This window comes from Mytilus trossulus, unplaced genomic scaffold (assembly GCF_036588685.1).
Source record: "Mytilus trossulus isolate FHL-02 unplaced genomic scaffold, PNRI_Mtr1.1.1.hap1 h1tg000070l__unscaffolded, whole genome shotgun sequence".
Taxonomy (NCBI): domain Eukaryota; kingdom Metazoa; phylum Mollusca; class Bivalvia; order Mytilida; family Mytilidae; genus Mytilus; species Mytilus trossulus.
Window position 1 is genome coordinate 1,490,242 of NW_026963294.1, and position 17,075 is coordinate 1,507,316.

The following is a 17,075-nucleotide window of genomic DNA, read 5'->3' on the forward strand; positions in this document are numbered from 1 at the left end:
AGACATGTGAGAAAGTTATACACAACTATTTTTGTCAAGTTTTATTCCAAAGCGTTCATTTTTACATCCAAAATATGTGAAGATAAGAGATTTTGGAAAAATTTGACAAAATCAGCCGAATTTCAACCAAATTTAGGACCAGGAATCATAGAGCGCAAGCGTTGACAAACTAAATATTCAAGGTAGACATGTAAAATGTCTTTACAAACATTCTTGTTAAAGATCTTTGTTGTCAACATATGCACTCTATGTTTCCTGTCCAATAATAGATGGGACTTTACACATTTTCATTGACTTTTGTGTGTAAAATCAAATAAGTACTATTTGTGACGTCATAAATAAAATGCAGGAACGTAAATTTCCCAAAAAGGTGTATTTCCTATTCAGTGTGTATAATAGCTATGTTTCATAGTGATATTGGTCAATAAATCCTAATTGGAAATTTCAGTTAAAAATGGGAGCCATTTTAGAACCTTTCCGAACCTACTCCTTTATCATTGTTCCTATTGGAAATTGTCATTTTTTGGGTGTTTGTTTAGATATGAATTCATTTTAGAAGGCCTTGGTTTAAACAGCGTCATTTTCCAGTTTATATTTGTCAAACACACAAATAGACAAATTTCAATAGGAACATGTTGAAAATTTTGTCAGAAATCAACTTTTAATGTTTGAAATCTTAGAGAATGAATTTTGATATCTAACATGTGAAACATCTCATTCATATTTTTACAGTTCCTTGACCACAGTACCAGTGTATTAAATCTACCATTTGCTGCAAGACGTTTATTTGACAACAAAGGAAATGAACATTTTAGCTTAGTCAATTTAAAACGGGACGACCTGGTGTACATATCATGCGGTGAAACATGGGTCGATCCAAAATTGTCCAAAGAAGAACAACAAAAGAGATTCTTATTGTCTCAGTTATCACAAGATGTGGCTAAAATCAGACAGTACTGTGCCCTTAGGAACCCAGAGAGTAAGTAAAAACTCATCAAATATATCAGTAAAGCTTTTAATTGCTCAAAGTAGAGAGCATATTATGCTCTCTTTACAAAATGTTTTTACAGAATAAATTAGGGATGTCAACCTAATGGTGAATGACTAATCAAGTACTGTGGATTCATTAGTATTCCTGGATACTAATTTTCTTGGATTTCGTGGGTACAGATGAACCACAAATTTGAATGTTCAACGAATTACAAATTTTCTGAAGGAATGTATGTAGACACTGCCAAAACCACAAAATTCAATATTCACGAACATGTAAGTAAGTATTGTATTGCACAGTATTGTGCAATAGCAAGAAATATCTAATTGCACAATATTGTGCAATAGCAATTTTGTTTTAATTAGAGTTATCTTTCTTTGTCCAGAATAGTAAGCAAGAAATATCTAATTGCACAATATTATGAAATAGGAAGTATTTTTTTAATTGGAGTTATCTATCTTTGTCCAGAATCAACTTTTAAATCTTTTTTATATACAATATACAATGTTTATTCACTTTTTACTACCAACTGATAAATTAAAACAATCTTTACCATTCAGTGATAACAAGCAGTTTTTTTACATCTTAATATTTTATGATGTATTTAAATGAGTGGTTATTGTTGCAAACTCCATTAGAAATTTTAATTGAGATCAGTTTTGGAATAAGGGAAAGTGGGATGTGAAAAAAAAAATTGGGTGGGGTGGTTCAATTTTTCTCAAATTTCATAAATAAAAAGAAAATTTCTTCAAATATTTTTTTGAGAGGATTAATATTCAACAGCAGAGTGAATTGCTCTAAGAGAAAACAAAAATTTTAAGTTCATTAGAACACATTCATTCTGTGTCAGAAACCTATGCTGTGTCAACTTTTTAATCACAATCCAAATTTAGAGCTGAATTCAGCTTGAATGTTGTGTCCATACTTGCCCCAACCGTTCAGGGTTCAACCTCTGCGGTTGTATAAAGCTGCTCCCTGCGGAGCATCTGGTTATTTCTGATATTCTGATAAGTAAAAGTTTGAATAATTTTTGAACAGAATATGTATTGGAGATTGAGGGAAACTTAGTGCCAACCACAAGGATCATAGTGAACCGACAGTGGAGCAAAGATGAGGAGGAAAAAGAAATATTTGTTACCACAGATACACAGAGTGTAAAGTCTTCTAAACAGTTATCTAGTAAAGGATTTGAGGAAGAGGAGGAAGATCTGTAAGTAACTTAACCTTATGGATCATTAAAGTACACCCTTGTGGATCTCCTTAGTTTTACCTCATGGACCTTGTGAATCTCCTTAGTTTAACCTCGTGGATCTCCTAAGTACACCCTTATGAAATTCCCTAGTTTAACCCCATGGATCGACTTAGTACACCCTTGTGGATCTCTTTACTTTTACCTCATGGATCACCAAAGTACACCCTGTGAATCTCCATAGTTTTAGCTCATGGATCACCTAACTACAACCTTGTGGATCTCCTTAGTTTAACCTCATGGATCACCTAAGTACACCCTTGTGGATCTCCTTAGTTTAACCTCCTGGATCATCTAAGTACACCCTTGAGGATCGCCTTAGTTCACCTTATGGATCACTTTAGTTTACCTTTATGGATCACTTTAGTTCACCTTTATGGATCACTATAATTCATCTTTATGGATCACTTTAGTTCACCTTATTGGATCACTTTAGTTCATCTTTATGGATCACTTTAGTTCGACTTGATGGTTCGCTTTAGTTCACCTTAATGGATCACTTTAGTTCATCTTTATGGATCACTTTAGTTCACCCTGATGGATCACTTTAGTTCACCTTGATGGATCACTTTAGTTCACCTTGGTGGATCACTTAAGTTCACCTTGATGGATCACTTTAGTTCACCTTGATGGATCACTTTAGATCACCTTAATGGATCACTTTAGTTCACCTTTATGGATCACTTTAGACCACCTTGATGGATCACTTTAGTTCATCTTGATGGATCACTTTAGTTCACCTTGATGGATCACTTTAGTTCACCTTGATGGATCACTTTAGATCACCTTTAATGACCACCATGATTCACCCTTATGGATCCCCATAGTTCACTTTTATAAAAAAAACCTTAGTTCTCCCTTATGGATTCTCTTAGTTGACCACCATGATTCACCCTTATGGATACCCATAGTTCACTTTTATAAAAAACCCTTAGTTCTCCCTTATGGATTCTCTTAGTTCACCCTCATGGATCACCCTTAAAGACCATTTTAGTATAGCCTTATGGACCATATAAGTTCACCTTTTTGGATTACCGTAGGTTATTTAACTTTTATGAACCCTCTTGTTTCACCTTTGTGGACCCTCTTGTTTCACCTTTATTGACCCTCTTGTTTCGCCTTAATGGACCATCAAAGTTCACCCTTATGGACCATTTTCAATTTAAGATCATCTTTATCTAGTATGTGTCATTGGTCTAGAGTGATGGAGAGTTGTCTCATTTGCAATCAAAGCACATCTTATTTTTATATATATTATGACTTCAATTATAGGATTAAGATAGATCCATATTAAATGTACTTGTTTCTGGATACTATGTGTAATTCTGTCTATTTATATTGCATAAAATGTATTTTCATTCAATCATATCAATATATTTTTTGCAATAATTATAGCACTGCTCATGATAGAGCCCATCGCTTAGCAGATCAACGATTAAATAATTTGAAATGGCCATGGGAAAGATTAGTGAATGCTGGTAATGATGACGACGATGATGATCCTGAAGCTCACAAATATACAGATAAAGAGATGTATGAAAGATATAAGTAAGTTATACCACATATATAGATAACTCGTAAATATTTAATATCTATGATTTCTTCTTAATTCATGAACTATTAGCTATAGATTCAAATATAATAAAATACCTTGCACAGTCGATAACAATTTGATTACAATACAGATTCTGGGACAATGCTTATGTTCTCCTTTCTGTTTAAAAAAGACTGCCTAGGTGTTCTTGTGATTGTGTGTTGGCTTCAAGTGTGGGAGGTCATGAGTTATAGCCCCTGCTGGATCAAACCAAATAAAATTGAGAAAGGAAATGGGGAATGTGTCAAAGCGACAACAACCTGACCATAGAGCAGACAACAGCCTAAGGCCACTAATGGGTCTTATCCAGAGAGACTTCAAAATTGGTATTCGCTGCTTCTTGCAATAAAATGTTGGTTTTCAGTAAATATCATGAATATGAATATGTAATTCCTGATTTAAAATATTTTTGTTTAAAAATTTCAATTTGATCAAAATTTAAAAAAAAAAAGTAAATAATATAGGTTTTACCTGTGTACATTCTGGTTACGATAAGATAATATCATCATTTGAAAAACAAATTGGATTTATCAGCTGAGGTATGTTGAACAGCCTTTTTGGTAGCATGATTTCAGCCTGAGGGTGTAGTTTATAGGGATCAGTCAGAAAAAATATGGCCTGATTGGGTCAAGTGCCCCATGAATGCTCAGCACAGTATAATCTTATGAATGTAAAAAAAACTATTTTAGTTCTGAATTGAAATGTGCAAATACATACATGACAGTAAAAAGTTGGTTATAATACTTTTTTTTTGGATTAAATGTGTGATGGATGAACTAGATCATCTGTCTTATTTTCTGTGAGACAATATAAGCTTATTTCAATAGGACTGCTTGCATTATACGTACATTTTATTGGATGATAATTTTTAACTTTACAGATTTGGCGATCAGTCAGAGAGAATTTATTCATTTTGTAATCATAAGTAAGGATATATGTCTATATACACTACCAGTCATGTAGATATTGTCACTTCCACATGCCAAGGCAACTTAATTCTGCTCAATCAAATTTAACCTTACATTTCTTTAAAAATTTTGAATTGCAAAAAAATTAAGTAAATTCCCACATGTATAGTCAGTCGGGGGTACTACTTGTACAACTGTATTTTATTTACTTGAAGAAGTAAAAAAAAATATACACATATAAGTAAATTTGTAGGATACTTATACAAGTGAATTTTATTAACTTGTATAGGTAAAAAAAAAATTGGCTGAGTTATGTCCCTTCCACATTCAGATTTTTTTACTTGTAAAGGTAAAAAAATCATCCTTTCTTTTCTTGAATTCTGAAGATTTCTTTGCTCTAATAGAATTTTAAATTGTGTACCCTTTGCAGATGTCTTTACTAATCATTCAAGTGTAATTTCATGGACAATGAAAGTCCCATTTGTCTGTTATCTTCTTAACACTGCTCATTTACAAGCCCCCCAAAGGAGCAATTTTTGATTGCCTTGCGCAAATATACAAGATCTTTGCTCAATTAGTTTCTTTGATGAATTAATGAGATGAAACATTGAACTTTAATGAAAAAATTTGAGCAAACCTGGGAAAAATCATTAAAGGCATGATTTTACATCTCAAAACTTGAGGATTTTTGTGGGATTGTAAGAAAAATTTACTTGTACAAGTAAATTTTTCAGAAAATTAAGGGGAGATTATTCAAACATTATTTATTTACTTATATGTGTATATTTTTTTTCACTTCTTCAAGTAAATAAAATACACTTGTACAAGTAGTACCCCTAGTAGGTTCAATTTTTATGATAAAATAGAAGAAATAGCCTGTTGTGGAGATGTACAGGGGAAGTTTTACTGTAATTATGCCCTAAACTCCCAGTACAGGTGGAAAAGACGCAATCCTACGAAGCTGTAATATATTTAATGTAGAAATAAACTACAGTATACAGGGGAGGATCCAGCCATTTTAAAAAAGGGGGGTTTCAACTTAATGTCCCCATTCAAATGCATTGATCATCAAAATAGGGGGGTTCCAACCCTCAGAACCGTCCCCCTGGATCCGCCACTGGTAAAGGTGGATTTAGATTTCTCCACTTGCCCACCATAGGAAGCCAACTCAAATTTGACAGAAATGTAAAAACAGTAAATACTGTTGATTCATTTATATAAACAAGGGGCCCTTTATAGCTTGTTGTTTGGTGTGAGCCAAGGCTCCGTGTTGAAGGCCGTACTTTAACCTATAATGGTTTACTTTTTAAATTGTTATTTGGATGGAGAGTTGTCTCATTGGCACTCATACCACATCTTCCTATATCTAAGTATAAATTTTCTTGAATTGATAAAGAGAATATTTGATGACATGATTTTGCTTAAGTCTGTAAACACTATATATAGGAAATTTTTAATTGTAAACCTTTAATATACCATGTAAACTCTTCTCCACCATTGCACCAACAATGAATAATAATGAATGCAAATCAGGAATACGACAGTTGTTTTCCATTCATTTGATGTATTTGAGCTTTTGATTTTGCCATTTAATAATTATAGGGACTTTCCATTTTTAGTTTTCCTGGGAGTTTTGTATTTCTGTTATTTTACTTTTTCTACCAACGAATGAATCCACAGTACACTGCTTTTTTCAAATATAAAAAAGAAGATGTGGTATGATTGCCAATGAGACAACTTTCCACAAAAGACCAAAATGACACAAACATTAACAATTATAGGTCACCATACAGCCTTCAACAATGAGCAAAGCCCATACTGCATAGTCAGCTATAATAGGCCCAGATAAGATGATGTAATACAATTCAAACGAGAAAACTAACGGCCTTGTTTATGAAAAAAAAAATGCAATTAATGATTAAAGATATGGCATATTCACTCTTTAATAAGGGTGGGCACGTCCGGACATCTCTAAAGGTTCAGTGGAAATGATAAAATCTTTCAGACATGTAGTGTAATAATTTATGTCAGTATATCACTTAATCAACTAACAGGATGAAGCAAAGACAATTGTATTAACACCAGATCAATCAAAAATGGAAGAGAAAAAAAAAGATTGAATGGTTTCCATGCACCCATTCATCTAAAAAAGCAGATTTTTTTTACCTTTTTCAAAATGGATCCTTTGTACTTCCTATTACAGAGCAGACGACACTAAAGCTTGTCTGCTGTGATCTCCAAAATGTTGTTGTCAAAAATAATACAGAAACAAAAATATCAAAGTGTCGTCCAACAGTTAAAATCTTATTGACTTATATAATTATAAATAAACCTGTAGTACTAGTACATTATTGTCATCTTCTCTGATTCTGTAATAGGCATCAAACGACAGAAGAGACATATCTCTGTGCTGGTGGTTGATTACAATTGTCTCTGCCATTATAGTGTCTGTATAAGTTGAAATAACACCATTATTTATGATTTCAGACGTTTTGAGGTAACATCAGTATAATTGATTTTCTGACAATTATTGCTATGTTTTTTTGTGATTTTAATGCATGTTATGCATTTATAACGGTATTTCAGAATCTAAATGATTATGGGTAGATTTATTGTTTGATCCCAAAATGAAAATAATGTCATGTCATTGGTTGATTTCATTGTTTAGAATGTCCTTTGCCAATCAAAATGTGTTTGTGTACCCTATTGAAAATAATACCTAGAATATATTAGATTCTGAAACAGCAAATTGTGTTTTGGTTTTCAGAATTTTTTTTATGTTTTTGTATTCATATAATTGTCAGTGTTACAAAAACTAATATTAAATTCAATTTGTAATACAGATTACAGTAATAAGATTAAAAAATAACCAGGTTATATATAGTCTATGCTTGTTTATTAAGTGTTTTGATTTTGTAATAAAACTTCATGAATATTTTTTCATGTTCATTAAGCATTTTAAAATTTGGGCTTAAAAAAAGAAAAGAAAACCAATTAAGGAGATGAAGAAAGTGTTACTAAGATAGATAACTCTTACAGTCAGTAATTGTTTGTATTTGACAGTTTTATCAATGCTTTTTCAAGCCCTCCAGTGAAACAGAAAAAAAATCAGTGTAATTTAGAAGCATATCGGATATATTCTGAAAATGCTGACACAAATGTTTCTATGATTTTAAAGAGTTTTGACTCTTACCCTTGGTCTTATATGGTTGATAAAAAATGTTCAACATGTTTTCAAAGACTCAAAATTAAATTTCATTATATATCATTAAAATTATCTTCATGTGAAATATCATTAAGTACTCACATGTATATTCTTGTTCCAGGCCTGCATCAGTACCCAAGATATCTCGTGACACACTTCAGCGATTTAAATTTGAAGATGGTTACATTTCGTGTGCATTAAACCGTGAACTTGTATTGGGTCTGATGGAGCAAGAAGGACGAGTCAGTCAGGTTTTGTTAGTGAAACGTAAACCAGATGATATTAACCAAAGATGGGTCATGAAAGAAAATGGGTAAGGACGAATCTATCGTAAAAATTATTTATTAAAGAATTGGGTCATGAAAGAAAATGGGTAAGGACAAATCTATTGTACAAATTATTAACCAAAGATGGGGTCATGAAAGAACATGGGTAAGGACGAATATATCCTACAAATTATTAACCAAAGATGGGTCATACAAATTATTTACCAAGAGAAGTCATGAAACAATAATGGATTTTTTTTTAAATAAACATTACTGGTTACTCTGGTACAAATTTTATACAAAGTTAGGTCATGAAAGAAAATGGTCACAGATTTGCACAGAAAGAAAACAGGTAAAAATCTGAACCATATAGAGGGTGATGAAAAAGATCATGGAAAAAGAGTAAAAATCACCCATAGATGTGTGATGAAATTAAATGGATTAAACAGAACCAACAAATAATGGGCCATGACAGAAATATTTAATATCTCCCATACTTAAGTTATCATTAAATCATATTTCTTTGTTACTGCACCAAAATGAAAGTTGCATTGCAGCATTAATTTACAGATGTCAATGGTTTAAAGCGCTAGATTGTTGATATGTTAGAAAATATTTCCCATAATGCAAAAGATTTTGAGTTATTTCTAAATGAATCTGTCTGTTTGTACACCTTTAAGTGGTAACTATGGTAACAGTATTAACAAATCAGTGGTATTGTTTATTGTTTGTACACCTTTTAATGGTAACTATGGTAACAGTATAAACAAATCAGTAGTATTGTTAATTGTTTTCTTCAGTGAGATAAGATCAAAACACAGCAACCAGACTTGCCTAACTGTCTCCATGCCAAATAATGAGCCCTTTTCTGAAGATGAAGAAGGTCGCCCTTTGACCTTCTCTGGGTGCCCTGTGACCTTACAGGCTCGTAAAACCAACAGATATGGAAAGGCCCACCAGAGATGGCATTATGATGCAGAGACTGGGTTTATACATTCCTTTTATGCTGATCCTTATGATAAAGGTTAATATAAATAATCAAATATGCTGCCATTTATATATATATCTCAAATATAAGCTATGAGTCGCAATAAAATAAATTTAACAGGCTAGCTATTATTTGAACTTGGAATTATTTTTAATTATGGAATTTGCATAATTTCTTGTGCTGGAAATTTTTAATAAATTCCATGTTTATTCTGTACTCAAATGTTCTGTGCTGCGCACAACATTTTCTATTACAAAGAAGATAGTACATTTTCAATAGAATGTACTGTGCCGTGTACAACACTATCTATACAAAATACATTGTATGGAAAGTGTTATGATCCTCTCAAAACATTATAATACATTTTTTTACCAAATAATCATGGAATTTATTAAAAATTTCCAGCGCAAGAAATTATGTAAATTCCATAATTAAAAATAATTCCAAGTTCAAATAATAGCCTGTTTTAATGCTTTTTGGCAAGGGAGAGCACAAATTACTTCAACAAAATTGATCAGACAATATTTTGGAATATCAATTTGTAGAAAACCAAATAATTTGTTTATCACTCTAACTGGGTTATTTTATTACCCCCGTTTTTGTCTTTTGACCAATACTGAAAGTAAAAGCCTGATAACTCACAATGTGACATAATTTATTGTTATGTTTTCACTAGTAAAATAATGTTAAGAAGCCATGATAAGAGAATTACAGGGTGACTGAGCAGGATTTATATAAACAGAAAAACAATGTATTTAAGGGTAATCCCTTCCTTCAAGTTTATATAAAAAATGTTAGAATGATTACAATTAATTGATTATATGTATTTTGTAGAAATAACAGCTGCCAACAAAGCTGATGTGTGCACTTTCTCCATAGCTGGACAGGACAACATTGATCAACCAGTAAGTACAATCCCCATTTTAGAATCTGAATAAAATTTCCAAATAACCTATTGTTCTGAAAGTGGTGTTTAAATACAAAAAATAAATTAATTATTGAACATATCATCCTTCAAATATTATAAGGTGGTCTATTTCACTTCAGGGAGATAACTCTGTAAAAATTAGCTAATGTTTAATTATGTTCTATTGCTTAGGAAATATTAAGTTTCTCAATGATCAAAATTAGTGTTTGTCAAACAGCTGTATATCTAATAAAATTTTTCCTTTATTAAATTTTTAGTATAAAGTGTGTGGTTCAATTTTTTTGAATTCTTTTATTTTTGTCAGAGGGTCAAGGTAAATAGTTTTGCAAAAATTATGATAATTAAACGAGCCAAATTGATTTTAGTCAAGTTGTTTGGTATGACCCTAACATTGTTAAATAAATAATTACAGGGTTATGTTGCTGAGATTCCTTTGTCGACAGGAGATAAACAATGCAGAGAATACCTTGTTTGTACATCATGTGCCAGAGCCATGAGGGGCAGATACAAAATAAACAAACTTCAAAATAATGTCCAGTTCTCATGTTCAATGGGCGAAGGTAGGTTGAGAGAATATCTTATTTGTACATCATGTGCTAGAGCTATGAGGGGCAGATATAAAATAAACAAACTTCAAAATAATGTCCAGTTCTCATGTTCAATGGGCGAAGGTAGGTTGAGAGAATACCTTGTTTGTACATCATGTGCTAGAGCTATGAGGGGCAGATACAAAATAAACAAACTTCAAAATAATGTCCAGTTCTCATGTTCAATGGGCGAAGGTAGGTTGAGAGAATACCTTGTTTGTACATCATGTGCTAGAGCTATGAGGGGCAGATACAAAATAAACAAACTTCAAAATAATGTCCAGTTCTCATGTTCAATGGGCGAAGGTAGGTTAAAACAATTATCAAAACTGTTGTACAGTCCATCTATATATGTTGTTTTCTACAAAATTTTGAAACAGATATCTTAGTGTGCAAGCCTTAACACATCAACCTGTAAAACAAAAGTATTAACATCAATACCGAAATTCAAAGTAAAATTCCAAAAAGATAAGTTAAAACTGACAAAATCAACCATGAGATTTTATTAACTGATTTTGCAATTATCTTAGAGTCTTTGAAAAAGGAGGCCATACAGTTGCATAGAATTGCTTAATATAAAAAAGAAGATGTGGTATGATTGCCAATTAGACAACTATCCACAAAAGAGCAAAATGTCACAAACATTAACAACTATAGGTCACCGTATGGCCTTCACTTTATTTGAACTTTGGTGGATAGTTGTCTCATTGACAACTTTACCACATATCTCCTTATATTTGTAAGGCATCGAATGGAAACAACTGTAATATTTTACTGTTAATACACTTGGTACAATGAACAAGCATTTTCAAAGAAAATTGTAGATTAAACCTAAGTTTTATAGCTAGCTAAACTTTAAAGTCTAGATTTTACATAATGTCTTCAACAACAGATTATATTTATATATTGTCAAGCTCTTAATTGCATTTATTGAAAAAAATTTGCTATGAAAATATATTGATTTATTAAGAGTTATCTTTCTTTCATAAACTGTGTTATACTTCAGAAATACATTCGGTTTAGCAGATTAATTTTATCAGGTTTAAATTTTTGCTTATTTTTTGGGATAGAACAGAAACACCAAGATAAATTCTGCCAATTTAAAAGTACACATGAAAAGAGATTGATAAAAGTTTTGAAACCGCCAAAATATTTTGTATACCTTATTCATTGAAAATCGTGAAATTTTACACTTGCGAAAATTACCTGCTATACAGTATATTTTCCAATGACTTGTATGAATAAAACTTTTAAAAATCTTTCTGATCCAAAGATCTGATGATCTAAATTCTCTATTTATAACAGCTAAGAAACTAAAACTACAGCAAATAGGAAGTTTTAAAGTCTTGAATGGAAAAGTAGACCTGTCTACACATGAGGCTTTACTATCGCTACAAGACTGGGAACATAAGCTCCGTACTTTACGTGACGAAACCAATGTACGCACTATAGCCAAGGAAATATCTGCAGCCAAAGCAGTTAAAACTGTTAAAATTCTTGCCTACAAAAATGGTGAGGGACGATTACGACCAGGAGAACTGATTTGTGGATCCACAATAGAGGGCGTATGTATAGATTTTCTGTTCAGCCATTTTTGTTTTGAAAATGAAGAAGGGGAATATATAGATGTCACAATTATCCTAGATTCCTTGAAAAAGAAACCAATAATCTTGCTTAAAATGGATTGGATAATTTTGTGAATACATCATGACTAATGGCTTAAGGAATACGTTAAGGCTTAAGTGTTTTTTTCCCAAATTTCAATAAGTTTAATGCTAGAGGTATAATTTTTCCCATAGATTCTTTGCATATTTTCTTACTATTTGAAATATCATGTTAAAAAAGGATTGAAATTTCATACAGTTTTAAATTTTATTTCTACTTTTATTATCATTAATTAACATCTAGTTACTAAATAATTTCAGATTTTGGACCAGTGTACATACAGACTAGGACTAAATAGTGCTGCCCGTAGGATATACACCGAGGACGGTACAATGGTGATGGAGATTGAGGACCTGATAGACTGGGCTGTAGATAATTATAAAACATTGATGGCAGAATACCTACAAGGAAAAGATACCAAAGGTAATCATCTAATCCCTAGGCTTGATAAACTGACTCAAATGTAAACATCCAACCCTAAGGCTTGATAAACTGACTCAAATCGATTAGTTGCTTGATAATTAGTTTCATGACAGTTTTTAACAATTTGCTGATAATTTTTTTCAAATGTGACTTAATATTACAGTTGATGACCTTGAACTTGAGCAGGAAACAGAGAAACAGGAACAGGAAACAGAAAAATTGGATGAACAGGGTAAAAATTTACGAGAACGAGGTGAAGGTGAAGGTCAGGACAGTCAAGAAGAAGTTCAACAGGATAAAGATTCTGCAGGTCAGTTTTTAGCCTTGGATCCTAGCTGGCTCTGCTCAACAGTTAAGAGCCAGACGGAATACAAGTTTTCCTTTATTGGATGTTAAAACGATGCATTGTGGGACAGCATCATTTCTTGACAAATGGTCAAAAATATTCATATATATACCAAAAATGTTCTGAAAATTATTTTAAAAGTCATGTAAAATACAATTTTCATTAATAATCACTAATAGTACTACATTTATTAACTTTACAGTAAGTGAGTTACACTCCATCAAAATGTAAACAAAAGGCCTTCTCAGCTTGGTTAGAAATAGAAAACTAAAGATAGATTCCAAGGGGAGATAACTACTTCTCAGCTTGGTTAGAAATAGAAAACTAAAGATAGATTCCAAGGGGAGATAACTACTTCTCAGCTTGGTTAGAAATAGAAAACTAAAGATAGATTCCAAGGGGAGATAACTACTTCTCAGCTTGGTTAGAAATAGAAAACTAACGATAGATTTATATTCCAAGGGGAGATAACTACTTCTCACCTTGGCTAGAAATAGAAAACTAACGATATATTCCAAGGGGAGATAACTACTTCTCAGCTTGGTTAGAAATAAAACTAACGATATATTCCAAGGGGAGATAACTACTTCTCAGCTTGGTTAGAAATAGAAAACTAAAGATAGATTCCAAGGGGAGATAACTACTTCTCATCTTGGGTAGAAATAGAAAACTAAAGATAGATTCAAAGGGGAGATAACTACTTCTCTTCTTGGTTAGAAATAGAAAACCAAAGATAGATTTATATTCCAAGGGGAGATAATTACTTCTCAGCTTGGTTAGAAATAGAAAACTAAAGATAGATTCCAAGGGGAGATAACTACTTCTCAGCTTGGTTAAAAATAGAAAACTAAAGATAGATTCCAAGGGGAGATAACTACTTCTCAGCTTGGTTAGAAATATAAAACTAACGATAGATTTATTTCCAAGGGGAGATAACTACTTCTCACCTTGGCTAGAAATAGAAAACTAACGATATATTCCAAGGGGAGATAACTACTTCTCAGCTTGGTTAGAAATAGAAAACTAACGATATATTCCAAGGGGAGATAACTACTTCTCAGCTTGGTTAGAAATAGAAAACTAAAGATAGATTCCAAGGGGAGATAACTACTTCTCATCTTGGGTAGAAATAGAAAACTAAAGATAGATTCCAAGGGGAGATAACTACTTCTCTTCTTGGTTAGAAATAGAAAACTAAAGATAGATTCCAAGGGGAGATAACTGAATCAAGGATTGTCTTTCTTTATTACAGAGGTGGACCAACAAGAGGCCAACAAGTTAGCTAAAGAACGGGAAATGGTTCTGAGTCAGATTCAGATTCCAGGAACTGAGACCATCCTAAGATACCCTATAGAAGTATGGATCTCTAGTGGAAAGGACTTTGTTGCTCCAGAAATTGTAGAATCCAAAATTGAAAACAGGAGAAAGAAGCGAGTTTTCAGATCAGCTGTATCTCTGGAACTTGACATTGAAAAACATATTCTGAGACAGATGAAAGGTAATCATTATCAAAAACATATTCTAAGACTAATATGAAAGATACTGTAAATTCAGAAATTATTGCGTGCATTTATTATTGCGATTTTGTCATTTTATTATAATTTTTTCGATTTTGAGAAAAATTCTGTTTTATTCATATAAAATATTTCAAAATGCAAGTTTAAATTATTGCGTTAAACTTTACAACTCTGTCGCATTTTTCGCAATAATTCTGAATTTACAGTAATCAAAAACATATATTCTAAGGTAATCAAAAACATATTCTAAGGTCAACAAAAACATATTCTAAGGTCATCAAAACATTTTCAAAGACAAACGAAAAGTTAGCAAAAACATATTCTAAGGTCATCAAAAACATATTCTAAGGTAATCAAAAACATATTCTAAGATAAATGAAAGTTAAACAAAAACTTATTAATGAATGACTGTTATACTTTCTGTCTATGAAGAAATCACATAAAAAATGTAGTGCACACTGAATAACCTGTGTAGCAGTTTTTTTTTTAAATCAAACTTATTTTCTGGTGAGAGAGTTAACTTTAATATCCTATTGTAATAATATATATCCTATTATTTACAGCAAGGAGATATGAAGAAATGGACCCTGGAGAATTGAAGCCTACCAGAAGTTCTAAACAGCCTGTTGTTATAGAGGGGAATTGGCAGGAACCATCTGTAGAGGAACAACTCAAACATGATACTGTTCATAAGTTAGAGGTAGACATACAGCTAATTTCCTAGTACTTGTAGAGTAAATATAAAAAAGAAGATGTGGTATGATTGCCAATGAGACAACTATCCACAAAAGACCAAAATGACACAAACATTAACAATTATAGGTCACTGTACGGCCTTCAACAATGATCAAAGCCCATACCACATATAGTCAGCTATAAAAGGCCCCGATAAGACAATGTAAAACAATTCAAGACTTTGGTTGGCTTGCTTGCTTTGTTTGTATAAACGTTAGCTCAACATTAGCTCAAACATTGTTATTTAGACTGACATCTGCAAATAATATAGATAGGCAGAGTTAAACCTGTACATATTATATTTAAATTTGATTGAATGTTATCCTAATTACAATCCTACAAAATATAGCCAGCAAGTTAACCAATCTCTTACTCTACATATATTTGGAAATTGTCTCTAACATTGTATGTTTATGTTATACAACTCACACTGAGGATTAGTATAAAAATAAGATGTGGTATGGTTTGTCAAAGAGATGAAATATCCTTATCCACCAGAGACCAAATGATGTTCGTGTTAGCAATTATAGGTTATTGTGCTGCCTTTAACAATGAGCAAAAACCATACTGCATAGCAAGCTATTACATACACTGACATGACAAAATGTAAATTAATTCAAAAGATAAAACGTGATTTATGTGCAAAACAGTAAAATGAAAACAAATATAATATACATAACAAAAGACAACTACTGATTTATAGGCTGCTGACTTGAGACAGGCACATCCAGAATGCAACTGGCGTCCAACCCTCTTCTTGTTTTTAACTCGCGCTCCGAGAATTAGAAATGTTTAATGCCCTTACCTTGTAAAAACTTGTTTCAAGTGAGAATAGGAAAATCTTCTATAGAAAGTCACCGCTCTTATAATCCTCTTGTGGTCAGATATCCTCCAAAAACCTAAGGACTTATATGTCAGCAACAACAGGCAACGGCATAACCCCAACCAAAATAACTAACGTTAAACAGCATGCTAGCTTTCTGAATATAATGAAGTGTTTGCCACTCCATATTTAACTATTTCTCAATTAAAAACAATATTAAATTATAAATATAAGAACCACATTCAAACATTCGACATAAGAAAACAGTGGAATTCTGAGTTAATTGATATATGGTAATTTTAATTTATTTCTTTTCCAGACCCATCTTGCTGAGGTGAAAAAGAACCAAAAAGAAACAACGAAGACTATAGGTACTTCAGGACGTTTATATAAACAGCCTGATACGGTTTGTAGACTTTAAACTTATTAGCAGACTTACATATTGGATTAAGAACGTCAAGAATTTAAACAAAAATTAGGTGAAATTGTCCAAAAAAAATCGTTTAAAAATTCTTTGCGCTGCCTTTTTCTGTTCAGAAATATTGCATGTGTTTAATATTAGATAAAAGTTATATGTAATATAAGTATATTGATATTTTTTGGCTGTTCTATTTTATGCAAAATGTACCAAAGAATGGAATTATTAGCTCCGCCCACCTAATTTATCAACACTATTTTTACACATTGTGTGTTCTTGTTACAGCAAGCATTTTAATTAAAGGATAAGATATTATTGTAAATTTAGAAATTATTGTGTGCACTTATTATTGCAATCTTTAAAACATGGACAAACGCAAGATTTATTATTTTCATATCAAGAATCTGCATTCATGCTAGTGTAAAAAAAAAT

General features: G+C 32.0%; 1 protein-coding gene across 2 annotated transcripts in view; it reads left to right on the forward strand.

Moving 5' to 3' along the window:
- LOC134699437 (doublecortin domain-containing protein 1-like) overlaps positions 1 to 17,075 on the forward strand; it is a 66,703-nt gene that overhangs the window by 44,886 nt on the left and 4,742 nt on the right. For both annotated transcript variants that reach the window (XM_063561035.1, XM_063561036.1), the window contains 13 exons: positions 733 to 979; positions 2,030 to 2,201; positions 3,636 to 3,788; positions 8,069 to 8,260; positions 9,014 to 9,237; positions 10,036 to 10,106; positions 10,542 to 10,689; positions 12,022 to 12,281; positions 12,642 to 12,804; positions 12,968 to 13,114; positions 14,403 to 14,648; positions 15,231 to 15,367; positions 16,545 to 16,631. In XM_063561035.1, coding sequence (XP_063417105.1) covers positions 733 to 979; positions 2,030 to 2,201; positions 3,636 to 3,788; positions 8,069 to 8,260; positions 9,014 to 9,237; positions 10,036 to 10,106; positions 10,542 to 10,689; positions 12,022 to 12,281; positions 12,642 to 12,804; positions 12,968 to 13,114; positions 14,403 to 14,648; positions 15,231 to 15,367; positions 16,545 to 16,631 — 2,247 coding nt within the window. The remainder of the gene's footprint in view (positions 1 to 732; positions 980 to 2,029; positions 2,202 to 3,635; positions 3,789 to 8,068; positions 8,261 to 9,013; positions 9,238 to 10,035; positions 10,107 to 10,541; positions 10,690 to 12,021; positions 12,282 to 12,641; positions 12,805 to 12,967; positions 13,115 to 14,402; positions 14,649 to 15,230; positions 15,368 to 16,544; positions 16,632 to 17,075) is intronic.